The 18,883-nt window shown below is 35.9% G+C and overlaps 1 protein-coding gene across 1 annotated transcript in view; it reads right to left on the bottom strand.

Annotated features, from left to right (window-relative positions):
* LOC115221041 overlaps window positions 1-18,883 on the bottom strand; it is a 248,440-nt gene that overhangs the window by 218,016 nt on the left and 11,541 nt on the right. The window contains exons 4-8 of the mRNA XM_036510314.1: window positions 15,894-15,939; window positions 14,271-14,311; window positions 9,356-9,440; window positions 6,750-6,918; window positions 1,719-1,882 (exon numbers count right to left, since the gene is read on the bottom strand). Coding sequence (XP_036366207.1) covers window positions 1,719-1,882; window positions 6,750-6,918; window positions 9,356-9,440; window positions 14,271-14,311; window positions 15,894-15,939 — 505 coding nt within the window. The remainder of the gene's footprint in view (window positions 1-1,718; window positions 1,883-6,749; window positions 6,919-9,355; window positions 9,441-14,270; window positions 14,312-15,893; window positions 15,940-18,883) is intronic.

Here is an 18,883-nt window from a genome sequence, read left to right as displayed (position 1 = left end):
TTAATGAAAGTTTATTAAAATATCTGTTAAAACGAGATGCGAGTGTTGTTTTCATTTGTGCGCAATGTAGAGGCCCCCTGTATATATATATATATATATATATATATATATATATATATATATATATATATATATATATATATATATATATATATATATATATATATATATGTATATACATACATACATACATACATACATACATAGACACAAATTTAGAATCCATACTGCAGCGTGACAGCTGCAGTACTTTGTTCACTAGGTCAGCGATTTCAATTCTAGTCGTATGCACTATTCTCTAAAATAGAAAATGTATTAAGATTTGTAACACTGGTCTCAGTGTAGTCGTATCATAGCATAATGATACTATAGAATGTCTTTCATTTCATTACCCTGTTAAGATTATTTAAATCTTTAAACCTTTCAATAACTTTAAAATAGTTTTATGATATTGTCACCAGACAAAAGCGAAGAACGTTAAACCAGTGATTCCTCATGAACAAGTGCGTATAGCTTTTTCTACGAAGTTTTTACTTTCTGACGTAAGGACGAAAATAAAAGAAAGTAACTCCTAAAGATGAAGAGATAACAATTCTATAAGAAAGAATATTGTTTTCCCTAAGAGAACTTTACACAAATCCGAGAAATAATAGCTTCAGAAAAAACATAATGCAAAGAAATTATGCATTTTCACAATCTTTAGTTTTAAAATAACCAGGGAAGATCCATGGATATGGCTGCTCATTTATATTGACTTTCTGCGGATCTTACACTACTCATTTGCTATAAGGGGATTTAATCCAAATCTCACACAACCTCAGGGTATCTTTTTCTCTATGTTGTGATAGTCACGTTTTGTATTTTCGTTATTATTATATTTTTAGCATGGGGAAAGGGAAAAAGTGAAGTATTCAGGATATTTGCAGAATTTTTGAAACAACTGGTGGTGGAAACAGAGTAAAAACCTATAACCCATGTGTTGTCTTTAACCACTACTTCGATTCACGTAAATAATTCAACTGGATATCAGAGTCAGCAAAGCACGAAAGACTCCCAGAACCAGGCTCTTGGCAAGAGATCTCTGCTATATAACCACATCAAATCTTAATCTCTGTCAAATAGTTACACTGCACAAAGGAAGAAACAATAAGTTTAATATAGAATGACTTGTTGAGTTATATGCATTGCACACAAACTCTAACCAAAACCAGAAACTGGATCAAAATGTCAAGCAAGAAATCAAGATGATTGATAATCTTTGAGAAGTGATGGAATATTGCCAAATTGATATATTTTTCTTGATAAGCAAAAAAGAAACAACAAAAAACAAAACTGAGGCAATGTAGAACATAGTATTTCCCCCAGAAACAATGAAACAGAACTCATTCTCTATGATCAAGTTGTCAAATATCTCATTCACTCGGCCATTTACTTTTTCGTTTCAAGTAAAATAGAAAAAAATAATACACACACGAAAGTCAAGAACCCTTGAAAATATTACTTCTCTTATCCCAAAATTAGCAATGTATCATAAATGGAAATCATATGGATTTTTCTTTATGTCTTGATGTAATTTAATAATTAAATGTTACCATTTTATAATTAATATTGAACTTTCAAACACCAGCAGTAAAATGATATAAATCAATACTTAATGTTAATATGGAGAAAGGATATATAAGAGGTTAAAAAAAGGAAAATAACAAACAGAAATTTACCTCCTTATTCACTAGGGATTTTTTCTTCCGAACACAGTTCCATGGTGCAACACCAAGAGTTGTCACTTCATTCATGGCAACCACTTTATTTTCCTTATTATGCATAACTTCCCCAATATATTTCGCAACTCCAGTATGTAAGCCTTCAGTTATGATCCAAGCATCTGCAAAACAAGAGATCAAGAATTATATTCAAATATTGATTTCCTATTCTAAAACTACTGTAGATTTTTGCACAAAATACCTTCTGGTATTTAGTTATATTCTTTCACATTCTGACTTCACACAAAATGGTTGAATTTCTTTTGTCCATGTAAACTTGATGAAATAGGCACCAGTCATTAACTGGAGGTGATTCAAATATTGATACATTTCTCATTATAGAAACAAAGATATGATGAACTAAATGAAACTTAATTAATTTTTGACAAGACATATAAATCAAAAATACAACCCAAGTAGAATTTGAACTCATAACAGAAAGAACCAAAACCTAAATACAACAATATACTTCATTCAGCCCTTTTCAGCTATAATCATCAGCACCCTGCATTTTTTTATTCCATATTGCTAACTTGAAATGTGTTTTGTTAGAGAGTAAGAGTAAAGTCTTAGATGGAAGTGTGACTTGGTTTCACTTATTGGCTGAAGTCTAGTAATGCTCTGAAATGGTACATGACTGTCACTCTTTCCATTTCACAATTCCTCGAGTAACATTTACATGGTCACTGGACCTTTAGAAAATAGCAATTATATCTTCTCCTTCTCTCCCTACTGTCTTTGAAAAGGAGAGAACACATTGAAGGAAATAGTCTGAAAAACCCTTTATAAGTTGGGATGGTCATTGCTGGAATGATTTTCAACATATGTTTGTTCATTTAAGCTTTGTCAGTACACCCGCCTGTGTTAGTGAGGAGTGGTGGCCCTGAGGAGGAAGGACTCAGACAAGGAGGGTGTAGTCAATAAATTTAGATATTCACAGAGAGATTGATGCAAGATACAGATAGTGTATCAGGAATACTCAAACCTGTGTAGTTCTTGAGGGATCTATCTATAACAACTTTTGCCTCATACATCGTTCCACAGATGGAACGACTCAACACGGCTATTCATGAGAAAAGACCGAATCGGCAGCATGGAGTTCTTCTGCTGCACGACAGCACCCGCCCTCATATCGCCAATATGACCAAGGAAGCCATTCAAACGCATGGCTGGCAAGTACTGCCACACCCGCCGTACTCTCCTGATTTGGTACCAACAGATTTCCACCTCTTTTGGAGTTTCGTTCAATAGTGATGCAGAAATGAGAGCTTGGTTGGATCAATGTTTCGAGTCGAAATCGGGTGATTTCTACCAACGAGGTATTGAAAATCTTGTTGAAAGTTGGGAAGAAGTTGCAAATAACAAGGGTGAATACATTATTGATTAATTAGTTGTTATTTTTTATTAAACCTTTTAAAAAATTTAAATTTTAAAAATGGCGGGAACTTAGTTGCCTACCCAATTTAAACAACAAAGTGATTGAAATGAAAACTGGCAAAGGATTCAAACAAAGAGACACTATATTACTCAAATTATTCACATCTGTATTAGAAAAGGTTTTTCAAAACTTATATTGGTCAGAAATTGAACATAAATGGTTGTATGCTAAATCATTTCAAATTCACTGATGATATTGTATTCGTTTCCAGAAGCATTAATGTAACAACAGAAATGCTGAGAAATTCTCAGAAGAAAGCAAAAAATGTGGACTCAGAATTAATATTAGTAAAACGAAGATGATCTCTAACCATCTAATCACAGCTGAAGTGTAGTAATAGATTATGAAATAGTAAGACATGTGAATCAATAAACTTATGTTGGACAAATACTGATAAACATTTTTAAATATTGAACAATTGGGATGAGCGTCCTTTGGTAAATTGAATCACATCGTGAGTAGTAACGTGTCCATGTGTGTAAAAAAAGAACTTCAACTAGTGTGTGCTACTGGGCTAACCACAAGAACATTATATAAATTTATATCAACACAAAGACCCTTGGAAAGGAGAATGCTGAAGGCTAACAACATGGATAAGTGAACAAACAATAGGATAAGAGCTACAACAGGATTAACGGGTATCATCTAGAAAATAAAAGCTCTGAAACACCTGTTGTACTCTTTCGCTCCAACTTTCTCTCACTCTTTCTTCCTGTTTCTTGTCCCCGATTTCTTACGCAACCGCTGAGCCTGGATGCGCATTCACCCATCCATCGATGCTCTCGGCGTCGGGAGTTGACCTGCTTTTTCTTCTGCGGGTTTTACGAATAGCAAAGGACCACGTGTCGGACTTCTCCCACTACAGGACGAAGACCGCTTCGCTCAACAAACAAACAAACAGCAGCAGCAGCACAAGCGGCAGAAACAACAATAATAGTAACTATATCAGCAACAACATCAGCAGCATGAACAAGATTGATAATAACAACAGTAACATAAACAACCACATTGAAAACAACAGCAATAACAAAAAGACCAATACATTTGCCAATGGCAACTGTGTAAAAAAACAACAGCAACAACAATAACATAAGGACTCACAACAACGCTTTATCTTTTTTGGGAGCAGTAATCTAGTGGACCGTCCATTCGGTTGAAGATTTGAAAAATAAAGCACAGCAATACCAAAGTGACATTTCGCAACCAGTGAGGATTAAAAAGAAAACCTACCGAGCGACAAAGAATTGTCTGCCAATGTGTTTCTCGCAAAGAGAGGAAACTTAAATTTCCTACTCCAGCAGAGACCGAAAGACGCCTGCAAGAACTGTGCCCCCCCACAATACTACACATATGCAACAGTATGCACTACGGGACGTTAACTGCTATATGTAGCACTGAGCAAGAAGCCAGAAAAATGGTTACTATAGCCTGCACGTTCCAGGCTTTTGTGATGATTCCCGTTACATGAATAAATGGTTGACTCGTATTCGAGTCAAGAACCGATTCACCGTGATCCGGCGAGAGATTTAGGAGGAACATGGGGAGATGGTGAAGGTGAAGTCCACCTTACAACTCAATAGATATGGAAATCTGATGCAATTTCAGATATTAGTTTCTTCATAGGAAATAAATCTTACTCATGATTTTTCTGTGCCGGGGAATGCGAACAGATGCCCGTTTATATAGAAGCGAAAGAAATGAAGTGTTCTAGGTGTGTGTATACGAACCACCTCAAAGCCTTTTGCCCCGTAGAGGAATAAGCACGAATATCTCCGCTGTTATTACCAACTCTTCAAGGTATGAACAAAGCTATTATCTCACATCTGCCTTCTTCGTCCTACTAAGTCCTCTTAAAAGCAAAGACTTCATTGACATCGCACCAAAAAGTCTTTGTCGCAGATAAGAGAAAAAAACTGAATCTGAAGCAAACGGAGACCAGTCCAACTTGAAGGCCCTAAGACATGACTGTAAACAACAAAATCCGTCACAACACTGATTAAAACACAAATCAACGTCAACATCAACACCTTCATCACAAGGAAACCAATTTTTACAAACACGTTCACAACCACAAAAATAAACACGAAAACAAAAAAAACAAGACAACTGACAAATTGACCAACAGTCACACGCTCAGATACGTACGCCCTTCATCAACGTCACTGTTGTTCAGAAGAGCAACACTAAATTTATTGTTGAAGAAGTAATTGATGACATTAAACAAGTAATTGAAGAAGTAATTGATTTTGTATCTGTGTTGTGACAATTTCGGGCTTTTGCTAACGATGTGCCATACTGTTTCACCCCACTCACCACACATTCTACGTTTCTCACTGTCGATGGTGCTGTCTACTCTGCACTTCACATACTTGGTCCTTAACGCATGTTCTTGAGCTGCAAACATGAGTGCTTCTGTCTCTATTTTCAGGTCACTCCTCCTCATCCACAGCCACCGGTCCTCTGTATCTGTCTTGGCATTCATATCTCTCGAAACTGACCGTACAGTTTTTCATTCCATGCTTTTTTTTTTCATTTCTTCTTTAAATTTTTCTTTCGTTACACGATTTTCAGTTTTGATGACACCACCCTCCTTTGTATTATTATTATTATTATTATTATTATTATTATTATTATTATTATTATTATTAAAACATCGAGCTGACTGCATAGCGGCATTTGATCCGTATTTATGTTCTGATTTCAAATTTCGCCGGGGTCGACTTTGCCTTTCATTGTTTCGGGGTGGATTAATTAAATACCAGTGAAACACTGGGCTTGATGTAACAGGCTAGTCCTTTCCCTCAAACTTTCAAGCCTTGTGCCTATTGTGGAAAGGATTGTTATTACTTTTATTATTGCAATTATTATTATAATCTTCGTTCAATTCTGTTTCCATTTCTTGCCGAGTTTCTTCCTGATACTCAGGGCAAAGAAACGCACTGTATACATTGGTAGGCTATTAAAATAATGACACTGTTTGTCAAGTCACAACAAGGACCTCAGACAGACAGTACTTTACTCAATATACATCCATTTCCAAGTAATGCTGACTTTTGCAATACACCGAGATTGTTGGGTATTTAAAATTGTTTCAGATATTTTTTGACAACAGGAGTAACCTTTATGTTTGACTCTCATAGCTGCCACATCTTAGCGATATCAATTCTCAGGTCTCCATATTTATAAACTTTTTCTCTTTTTTTTCATGATGATGTGTTGATCTCTTGGAACTGCTACGTTTATTATTAAGCACTCTTGTTTGTCCTTCCTATATCCGGCCTTCAGTGCTGTAACACCTTGTCTGTCTGCAAATCAAAGTTCCCCTTATCGTCCATTACCTTTTCTGGTGTATGTTGGTACCAAGCACCCGTAGCCTCATATCCATACTTACGATATTGTAGCCAGTGGAGGCTATGGGCTACTTTGTCATATCTATGCTTGTACTCTTTCTGCGCAAAACTTTCACAAACACTAACAATGTGACTCACTCTTTTGACACAAGCTCTTCCCACATATTCTACACATTATTATTATTAAATAAAACTTTATACCTATGGTTCTTGCAGCTTTGTATAAACCACGCCCAACATGTGGGCTCAACTGAATGTCTTCTCTTCCTCCAATCACAGACATAAGCAAACTTGGTAAACGAATATTCCATGTAGATTTTATCAAACACATCATTATGTCCATAGAGGCTTGGTGATCCACACGAACAAACTATATGTAGAAAAAAGAAAATTGTATTAATATAACCTTATGTTTGATAAAATGGAAAAAAAAAAATTGTTACTGATAATTTTGTCTATATTGGCAGTGGACACTTTGTCGTTCCTGTTAACAAGATGCCAAAACTACATGGCTGGACAGACGGAGAAAATAAGGCATTTTACCACAGTGCAGAAAGGAAATGAAGAATGGTGTCCTCCCACTAGTGTGTTAGGGTCCAACCGATAAAGAATAAAGTCTAACCATTGCTAGATTTTTGGGAGTTGAATGTGCACGTATAATGCTTTCAGGGCGGTGAAATTTTGCGGGACAGGGGCTGACAACAGGGATGACTACGATCGTCGATGTTAAGTCGGTTTATCTACAGCTCTGAGAAATAGTGGTGGTACTATCTGGTGAGGTACAAGAACAGAATATATTTCCTGATCCGGCTGACATTCGGTTTCAGTGCAGCACCGAAAATCATGGCGAAGGTTCTTGGGACGATCTTGATGACCAAGGTAGCACATGCTACGAGTTCCTACACATATCGCATTCTGGATAGATTAGTATGTGCAGTTGGTAGAGTAAATTGTGGGTCATTTGAGGTGGTGTGAGTTGACCGCAAACCACCGAGGCTATAGGAGGCATTGCGCTGAGGCTCAAACACGAAAGAGGTAAGGTGGTCAGACCCGTATTTTAGAGAGGAAATGGGATTTGAGATCTGAGCGAGCACATGAGTAGGTTAGAACTGCTCTCAATATGCGGAAAACTGGTAGAGCACTATCCTATAACAGGATGGCTCCAAAGGGCATGAAGCTGCATCAAGAGGCGATCTGAGGAAGTGAAGCTGAAAAAATGAGTTAGAAGAGAGTTGCTATGATGCAAGACGTCTTGGAGAGAGTGAAAACAGGGGATCCAGTGAAGGGCACCTCTTCGTCCCAATATTTTGTCATCTCTTTCGGATTCATAATTCTGAAATCAGCTTTCACTACTTAGTTCTACGTTATCTTTTCCACAAGAGCCAACCATTTACAATGATCAGCATGTCGTTATACAGCTAGCCTCTTTCATAACCATCATATGATCATATCAACATAGTCTTCTCCCTCGAACGCATATGATTCCTCTTATGCCTAACTTTTCTCTTAAATACATTTGTACTTTGTTGTTCATATACACAGATTTTTCATATCCAACGGAGTACGTAGGTTTTCACATGTCCACTGCATTTAGAGCCCACATCTTATTACTATGTAGCACTGTTGTTTGTATATAGCCATCATACAATCAGTTTTTCATTCTGATAGGGAAGCATTTTGTTACCAACAGAGGTAAAAACTCCTTGAAATTTTTCCAGCCTGTTTTTATTTTAGTAGCTATAACTTCAGAACAACCTCTCCACTGATGGGTAATAGAAACTATCTTTTTTGTTTAGGGATCTTCCTGAGCATTTCAGAAAATCTATTTCCTATGGACATTTAGAATTTCTTTGCTAGTGTGCATCAACTGCATATGGAGTCTACTTTCTCTGTTTAACTGTCTGTGATACTACGGCAACTCTTGTGTTTCTATAGTTTGCACTAAGTATACCGCATGGAATTTCTAATAGTATCTCTGTGTAGGGTTTGTGTGGCTGTCATAAGCTATTCTTCTGCTGCTAGCTTCTTCTTTGACCTCACCTTTTCAGAGTAAGGAACTCTGTGAGACATTTTCTGCAGATCAATGAATGCTAGGTAGAGCAGCTTACTCTTACCCAAATACATCTGCAGTCACTTCCCCAAAACATGGATTTTTTAATACTTATCTATAGCACATAACCGAACTTTATCTCGTCTCGTCTTTTTCTGTAATTGCTTGAGCTGTAGTTGTTCCCATAACTTTCGTGTCCTTGTGCAGCAATTTGATACTCCTGTGATTACCTTTCTATATCATCTCCTTTATGCTTGTAACAATTGTCGTAATGCTGTAATGCCAGTCATTAGGTATACCACTTTCCTGTATAATCTGATTGACTATACAAGTAACTAAGCCATATCCCACAGTGCCAAGTATTTAAAACCTTATAATAGTAATTGCTAATGGCATTTCTCCCGCTTTAATATTCTTCAGGGCCCTATCTATCATATTGCTACCAGCTAGAATGACAAGTCATTCTGTTGGAAAGATCTTTCTTCCATGTTATCTCCACATATAGTAACCTTAAATGATAGCACTTGCAAATTTTTTTTACCTCTCAGAATCACTTCTATCCATCCACACACACACACACACACACCAATATGAAAAATAACAGCCAACGATACAAAAAAAAAAGAAACGATATGTAAAAATATTCACAAAAAGCATGTAAAATGTTGCTGCTATACAAATCCAAGGACAAAATATTCAGCTGATTATTGGATAATTTCTACAAACAACATCAATAAAAAGCAAGCAAAAGGAATACCGTTGCATTTTCCTGATTATGTCCTGTAAACTTTATTTTACCAAATGCATCACAGGGTTTTGATGGCTCCTCATCTTTAGAATTTCTATCAAAGACAAACAGAAACCAAATGAACTGTTGAAGTAAAGTTGTGATGGGGAAGGTAGAAGAGGAAAAATGACAAAATCAAGAGATAAAGAACAACTCCGATGAAAGATACAAATATCACCGACATAGATACATAAACCCATACACAGAAATAAATAAATACATTTTAATTTAGTTGAATCAAATAATGATTACTTTTAAATAAGCTGAAAAGGAAAAATAAGAAATATGTTGCCGTCAAAATAAATTAAGAAAATGGGTTTCACCATTCCACATCTGAGGTATGATAAGACCATATTCAGAGAGAAAAAGATTACTCAACTGACTGGCATGAAGTCACTTACAAATATACACCAAATTCTGACCCATACTGTGCTGTGTCTTCTCTGCCTTTTCTACCGCTACTACAATAGCATCTGCTGGATGGTCTCTGACCACCTTACCCAGGTATCACTGATACACACATCAACACCCTATCTCAACAGGAACACCCTCTCTCCGTTCTCCTCTACTAGAAATCTCATACCTACAACCAATTCCGCATTCCATACCATCAATCATCAAAATGACCGGACATAATACTGGCATTGTCATAAGACTGTCTCCTGCAGTTTTCAAAATTTCTATTGGCTTACCCGAAAGAACATAATGCACAATAACTGAAAGCTGAGCAACATTCTGGTGTTGGATCTACAGAAACAGGGAAATACTTGGCAGTTTTAAAATCTGCAACAATATAATTCTTGATATGTTTTGCCACCAACAGAACAATTTCTTCGTAGATGGTAGGTGATAAGTACGACTGCTTACCACTTCCAGTATTGCCAAAGGTTTTCAAGTGACCCATAAGAAATGGATCAAATTGTTCTATAAGTTCCATAATTCTCAGAAAATTTCTCAGCCAACTATCTCTTCACTACCTCTAAATGCCAGACCTCTCTCAACTAGAAATATTATCACAGTCACTACATGAAAGAATGCAATACTTCAGTCCAGTATTTCTTGTTTCCCTGGACTTGTTCTTCCAACTCCTTGTTAACATGAGATGATCTCTGCATAAAAGATGGGGCTTGACTTTGTTCTTCTGTTTTCAGTTTCTCCTCTGCTTTTCTCATTTCAGTAAAGCTTCCCTTGTTGGAAAACCTGTCATGTTGACCTTGCAGGAAAGTGCAGTAAAAACAATAAACCTTACCCTCTGATGAGCTGTACAGGGGTCACATCTTTAAAAAAACTGCTCACCATTGTCATGAATGGTATAAAACATTAAATTGTTAAAACAACGATAGTGCCCAGCCAGTTTGCCTTCACTTAGTTTATAATGGTGTCGAGATACTGGGAAGGTGTCGGAGGCATTTTTATTTTAACATATGGCTGATTTTTGCCTGAAAGAACATGGACAAATACTTTTCTCTGACAGAAAATTATATGACTGTGTCTGGATCCCATGATGCTACTTTGCTATTCATGACAGTAGGACATGAGGATTCTTCACCTTGAATGTTTTGAGGTAATACGTTCTTCCTCTTTTCTGCAGATCTACTTAGGAATGAAGCTGGTTCTTCAAAAGGAACGTCTGATAATGTTTCTGCATTATTAGCCCCTAGGCTTTCGTTTTTCAAAGAAAATAACAATTCTACACAGTGTTTTGTCTTTTCTAATACAACAGCATTTTTTCATTTTGTTCTTTGTAAATTTTACTCGTCTGAGATCCAGTCAATTGAATTTTCTGTGGTATTCTTAGATATTTTGTGTGTGAGTATAATATATATTATGAATAGAAGCAAAAGAAAATAATAATAAAAAAATGAATAAATAATGCTGGAACTGATAGCAGCAATGTAGACATACTTCATTTAATCCTGCTGCAGGTATATTAAGCCAGTCACTTTATGCATATGTATTACTCCTATGTCTTTTGCAGATAAATAGAGCAGCTGCCAATGTTGATAAAAGTTGAACAGAAAACTGTTCAAGGATTACAGATTAATGATTTCGTTTCCATAAAATTACTTTTCTTCAAAATTATGCTTCACTTCCATGAAAATGAAAAGGTGCCAGAATGACAGGTATAAGTCACTATCATCTCGGAAATTTTTGCAAAAAGTGGAAATGGTATCGTAATCAACATTAGACGAATTATATTTCTTTTTAAAAACAAAACGAGAATAACATTAACAGCAAATTGTAGTACATCAAAAAAGTTAAAGACAGAAACATTTTTCAATATTCAGGTTAATTTTTTTTTGTAAATTCCCCATTACTGTTGGATTTATTTTAATGAAACCACTGGCGGTGGAATATGAGCTATGACAACAGATGACTTGCGAACACTTGAAAGAAACGAAGCTAGAATGCTCCGCTGGATGTCAGAGTGTATATGATTTAAGAGGAAAACTATATGATTTAAGAGGCATCAGATGTGTGCAAGAGAAGAGACTGCGCAGGCATGTGATTTACAGGTTCTAGTGCCATGTAGAATGAACCCGTGCCGGTGGCACGTAAAGTGCACCCAGCACACTCTGCAAAGTGGTTGGCGTTAGGAAGGGCATCCAGCCCTAGAAACCATGTAAAAACAGACAATTGGAGTCTGGAGAGCTTCTTGGATGGCCAGCTCCTGTCACACTGTCAAACCCATAGCAGCAAGGTGGATGGACGTTAAACAGTGATGATGATGATGATGATGATGATGATGAGGATGATGATGATGATGATGATGATGAGGAGGAGGAGGAGGAGGAGGAGAATGTTTCTCTTATATGCCCCTACATCAAAATTAAATCTTCACAGCAACACATTTTCATTGCAAAAGATATCTTTCTCCAATAAAATGTCTTTTGCTTCAATGTTTGCCATCTTTTTCATTTCCAATTGGCTAAATACACTGACTTTCTTTTAAATTTTCCATATATTTTCTTTCTATGATTTACATTTGCTGCGGAACACAAAGACCAGGATTTCTCATATTTTGGATTTCATGTTTTAATTACTGCTTTCGCCCTAACATCTTGGGAAAGAGGGGAAACTGGCATTTATAGAATTTTTAAGTAACAATAAAGCTAGACATTTTGATCTTCATCTCAAACTTCCAAAATGCATGATCGATTTAACCTTTTGAGACTTCTTCATATTTAATATTATATAAGAAAACACTTCTAACAATATACGTTGTCGTGGTTATAACTCATCATCTATGATGAACTCATTTCAGTTTCTTCACATAAAATTAGATCAAGTCCCCAGCCAGAAAAGTAAAATTTCAAAATCTCTTTCTCTCTCTCTCACCCCCTCTCTCTCTCTCTAGCTCTCTCCATAAATATAATTAGGATCATTATTAGCAGATGCTGTGGATTTCCCAGTGAGTTCACAAACCAGTTTTAACTTTTGCTTAATTCACTTTAATTTGTTCTTTATATAAAAGAGAAACAAATCGGCATCACAAAACCTAACCTCTTTCACTCATAAACATGTGTGTGATTATTAAAATTATTTATGCCATTGCTGTATTAAGAGTAATGATTGAACAGAAATGAAATAATGTTATATCAAACACCAATCAGATTTAACTTTTTTTAGTCTTCTGTTGATCTCCATTTTTATGCTTTCCATAAATAATACCGGTGATCTAAGGGAGTAGGATTTGGAAATGTAACAATTTAATATATTCCCAAATTATTATGAGAAAAACCCTGAGATTTTATTTCTCTGCTTCTATCTCTTCACTTCTTTTCTTAAGTGCTAAGCGTTTAAGAAAAAAAGAAAGAAAACGGAAATAAGAAAATCGACTGTATATAATTCCTAAATGTTTTAAATGAACATAGTCCAACTGGCCTCATGATACTAAGTTATGATGTATTGGGATGCTCAAAGAAAAGCGAAATAACGTTATTTCTAGCTACTAGGACACTCAAAAATGAGGTGGAAAATTGAATTATATAGAAATATTATTTTATGTTCTCTCCCTCGTAAGAAAAAATCTTGTAATAATAAAAATATAAGCCCTGCGTGGTTCTTTCTCTTTAAAGGAAAACCTCACCCTCCCTTCTATTTCTAGGTAACTCACTCACTCTCTCTCTCTCTCTCTCTTACTCAAAATCATCTGTAGGTGGCAGCAACAACAGTTACCAGTCACATTTCCCACGTGTGTTTCGAACGATGGTTGAATTCTGAATGCTACACACAAGACAAATGGAAAGGTACCATGGCGAGATAAAACATATTGGAAATTAATCCTAAGTCATCCTCACGTGATAAGCAGCGTGGAAATACGACAAGAGATCCCACATTTGCACCCGAGAGAAACACAGAGGGGTGTGCATGTAGTTTGTAAAGGAAATGGTAATCAAGTCTGGGGAAAATTAACAAGAGAAATAAAACAATATCTTTGAAAAACTACTGGAATGAAATCCTAAACATGTAAGAGACTTTCCCTCATTCTATCACTCAGTCTGTCTCCTTATGCATCTCTCATCCACTGTTAAAAGTAAAGAAAATAGAAAACCTTACTCTCTCCCTATTTCTTAGTAAACTTTCTTTCTCAACTTCTCTTATTCCGAAAGCAACTGTAGGTGGCAGCACCAACAGTCGCCAGTCAAATTTCACATAAGAAAAAATGACTTATATGGAAATCAACAATTAAGAGATTCTTTTAGTTACCTCTCCCGCCCATTGCTTTTAGATATCCACATTTCTAAGCGATGTTTTTGTATACTAATAACTGGAAAAATCTCAACTGATAAAAATGTTTCAATTTACAACATTACCATAACTGAAATCCTAATATATGTGTACTTATACATTATAAAATTTAGGGGCATATTTCTTGAATTACCTTAGTTTAATGTTTTCCTCTATCCATTTCTTATCAGATTTCTGAAAATAAAAGAAAATAATATGAATGTTTGCAGGAATGATGAGATTTCAGCATCTGACATTAATAACACAGAGTTTAAAATTCTATAACAAATTATACAGAGAAGACATAACTGAACAGAAATAATATAATAAATAAGTATAACTACAATTATCTGGAAGAGATAATCCAGTCCATATTAACACAAGTACACATGAATTTGTTTTTTACTGATTTATAGTTTTTAGCATGGTACACTGGTTTTGACATGGGATTGGAATGAATCAAATCTTCCGGATAGAAACAGAGCCACATGATGATAAGAGAATTTTATTTCAGAAGCGCCGTATTACTGCTCTGGTTAGAAAGGTATATTACCTATGTTTTGGATGCAAGATTGGCGACCAGGATAAGAAGTGGGCTCCTCACATGTGTTGCAACACTTGTGCTACTAGCCTTCACCAATGGTTGAACAGGAAAAGGAAAGGAATATCTTTTATCGTACGAATGACGTGGCGGGAGCCAACAGACAATACAGGCAATTGTTATTTCTGCATGGTACTTCCAGTGAAAAAGGGCGTTTCAAAAAAGAGTCCCATGAATATCGAAATATTCCATTAGGTATGCGCCAGGTTCCACGTGGAAAATGTCTATCTGTTCCTGATGCACCAACTTCCATATTCTTCAATTCTCTTCAAGGCATCCACCACCTCCATCAACTCCCTAACACCAGTTCTTACTTGATACCACTTTTCTTTCTATCCAGAATAAATTTACTATTTATCCATCCTTCATCATTTAATATTGTTCTTTCCACCCACACTTTCATTCATCACTCCCACTCACCCCACTATGCCATCAAATTATCTCGCCGCCGCCGCCACCACTACACCTGTCACCCTCTCCTTTCTCTTCGCCGCTCATTCCTCAGCCTACTCAACAGCATGTCATCTCTCTTGTCTCTTTTACTGTGCCATCTTTGTTTTTCCTGTTGTTCTGTATTATAAGATATCTCCTGCTCCCCACGCATTTCTACCAATCTTTTAGCTTCAATGTCCTTTTTGGCACCTCGTAACTCCTATCGTCCATCATTTTCCTTCTCCACTCGTTCATCTCTCTCCTGTGTAACAACGAACTTGTTTTGCTCAAACCCTTTTCGCTCATACTTTACTGCTTTCTACTCCCAATTCTGCATAAAATTGTCCTACCTCGGGATGCATAGTCGTTCGAGCTACATGATGACCTTTCTAGTGTCCCGCCATACTAAAATGAAGACTACTACATTGGCCATAATAATACAAAAAAATAGAAGGCTTCTCTAAATATATGGAATATAGTTTCTGGAACTACCAGTAAGAGATAAAGTAGACAACTCTACTTATTGGAAAAATAGTTGCTGGCTCTACCAGAATGAAGAATAATAGTTTGGTCCTCCAGTATAAAAGATTGCACCAATGTGAGAAAATATATAAAAATATTCACAAAAAGGATATACAGTATTCTTTTTATACATATCCATTGACGAAAATTTCAACAAACCATTCATCACAATTCAGGCAAATAGAACAAAAGAAAAGTATTTTAAAATTTAAAAAGACTTACTTTACTTTTGTTGGTAAAACCTTCTACGGTAGGTTTGTTTGAGAATCTGCAAATTGAATAAATGAGAAAATTCCAGATTAGTAAAGTGAATTTGTCATGATGAGTCTAGAATCGAATGATTCACTCTTTATCTTTTAACTGAGAATGGGGAATATAAGTGATATGGAAGGATTCTGACCACCTCAAGTGACTAAAAGTGCACTGACACATTTCTTTAAAATCAACAACTGTCGAGTTGACAGCAGCAATTGACTGTGAGCAGTTTATAGAGGGGAATTAGCCTCATGCAGCAGTAACAGTAGTGTATCGCGTAAATACTTTCTCCCCTCTACCCAAATTCGTTAAATTGTTTTATCCAGCACCAGGATTTAAAAGTGGTGACGAGATATTCGAAGCTTGGGTTAAAATGTTTCGGTATGGAACCAGAGAAAAAAAATCGTTAACATGGAGGACTTATTGACCTGGGTGGTGTAGTTGCACCAGCAACAACAGCTGCAATAGCGATTATAACAACAACAACAAAACCAGCATTTGCTGGAGTTAATATGGAAGCAGTCTGAAAATACTTCAGGTTTATACTCGCCAGACAGTGTAGCAAACGCCATTGGAGAGTTCAGTTTTAATCAAGAAAAAAGGAACTACGTTCTCTGCATGTTTTTGAAGATACGTAGAAAGTTTCAAAGAAGAATGTAAAAGTTGTTCTGACGAGAAAAAGTACGACTACTTTTAAGAAAGTTATTGCCTGCCAAACATGAAAATTATAGTAACTATATTATGCCCAAGAAACCAAGTGAGATTTGTTTCGATGAAACAATTATTTATCGAAACTTATCAGTGAAACAAGTTCCCTGTTCAATACTCCCTGGGATTGTTAACAGATTGTGAAAAATTCAAATTAAAGGAATTAACTTTGGACATGTTCAAATGTCTAATTTTTGTTCAAAGACTAACTGCAAGCAAAGATGCAGATATACGTTCCCAGATATTAACGAAAGTAGAACAGGACCAAAAATTAATTCTCCAGGTAGTGGCAGAAGCATGCCAAAGGGTTATGAATTTAAGATATAACACAGGTAAAATTGAAGAAAAAGATTGCTCTCATAATCATGTGTGTCGACCTGTAACGAGTAGTAAAAAAGAAAAATATGTGAAGACTGAATCCATGTTATGAGTGGGGTGGTCTGCATTTTAAAAATAACTGTCCGTTTAAAAAAAAACGTTTTAAGAGTAGTAAAAATGGGCATAAAAAGCTCACACTATAGAGAGTAACAGAAAAAAAAAGCTCGAAAGAAAAAAATTCTGGGAAATCTGTATTGTCAATAGTAATCAAATAAGAAAATTTGTATTCATAAAAATGAATGATGTTGATACCAAACTACAATCAGATATGGAAAGTGATATCTCTATAATTAACGCAGATACATGGAAAAAAAATCGGGGGTCTAAGTTTAAAAGAAAGTCGAAAATTGCACCATGATGCTTCAGGAAAAAAATTACATTTTAAGGGCGAGATTACATTTCGTGAAAAAACTTTAAAAGCCAAAGTTTTTGTGTTGAATAATACGGAAAATTTATTCCGAACAGACTGGATGGAATTATTTAACTTATGGGATCTCTCCATAAATTGTTTCTGTAAAAATATGAATTGCTTTTCTGCCAGTACAAATAAGGCGTCGGACGGATGAAAAATAAAATTTAAAAGATTTTTCCTGAAGTTTTTTTCTGATGAATTAGATTTGTGCACCAAAAACAAACGCGAAGTTTCAACTACAAGGAAATGCTATAACGGTATCTAAACCAAAACGAACTCCGCCTTTCGCAGCGTTGAAACAAATAAATGAAGAATTTGATAGACGTAAAAAGCTTGGGGTTACGGAAAAATTGTTTATGCTGAATGGGCATCACCAACAGTTTACGTCAAGGAAAAGCAATAAAATCCAGGTATGTGCTGATTTTTCTAACAGGTTTAAACGAGTATTTGATGACACATAATTACCCACTATCAAGTCCGGAAAAAATATTCGCCAAGTTAAATGGCGGAATTTTTTTTCAAAGTTGAACGTATCTGAAGCACACCTACAGGTACAACTTGAGGAGGAATGTTAAAAATGATTAACAATAAATGCACAGAGAGGAGTATATAAATTTAACAGACTTCATTTTGGTGTAAAGGCAGCACCAGGTATTTTCCAACGAGTCATGGACACTATGCTCGCAGTTGCGGATTTCGCAATAGCCTACATGGATGACATACTCATTAAAAGCGAATCCCAGGACCAGCATGTAGGGCAAGTGAAATATGTGTTCGAAAGAATAAAGGATTACAGCTTCAATTTGAGTGAGGAGAAGTGTGAATTCTTACCGAAAATAAAATCTCTAGAGCAAATCATCGACAAATGGACGTCGACTAGATGTATTGAGGGCAGATGCAGTTAAAAATATGCGCCATCCATTAAACATATCGATCTTACAAGCTTTTTTGGAAGTTGAAAATTATTATCAAAATTATATACCAAATATGCACAAGGTAAGAATTCCACTAAACAATCTACTAAAATAAGATATAAATTGGAATTGATCTGAAATGGTCAGGTGTTCGATGAAATTAAGAAAAAAACATTAACATCTGATTTGTTTTGTGTAACGTCATACGTGAATTGCCAGTTACATTGCAAGACATAAAAAGTAAAAGCGGAAGACGACAATGTGTTCATGTATGCACAAAGAGCCGCACTGCAGAAGCGATTACTAAAGTAATTTCACATTAGTTACCCAGGGATTTCGGGAATGAAATCATTAATGAAAAGTTACGCATATTGGTCAACAATGGACCGTGACATTGAAGAACTAGTAAAATCATGCAGAGGCTGTGCCCTAGCTGCAAAAATACATCCTTAAAGGACCCATATTCCGGGACCATTGGAGTGGGATGCGCTGCTCGACCCGAAGAAAATTCTAACTGGGCCCCACCTGCAAGGCCATGCGCTGTT

The sequence above is a fragment of the Octopus sinensis genome, linkage group LG17 (assembly GCF_006345805.1).
Source record: "Octopus sinensis linkage group LG17, ASM634580v1, whole genome shotgun sequence".
Classification (NCBI taxonomy): Eukaryota; Metazoa; Mollusca; class Cephalopoda; order Octopoda; family Octopodidae; genus Octopus; species Octopus sinensis.
The sequence above is the reverse complement of the archived record's forward strand: the minus strand, read 5'-3'. Positions and strand labels throughout refer to the sequence as shown.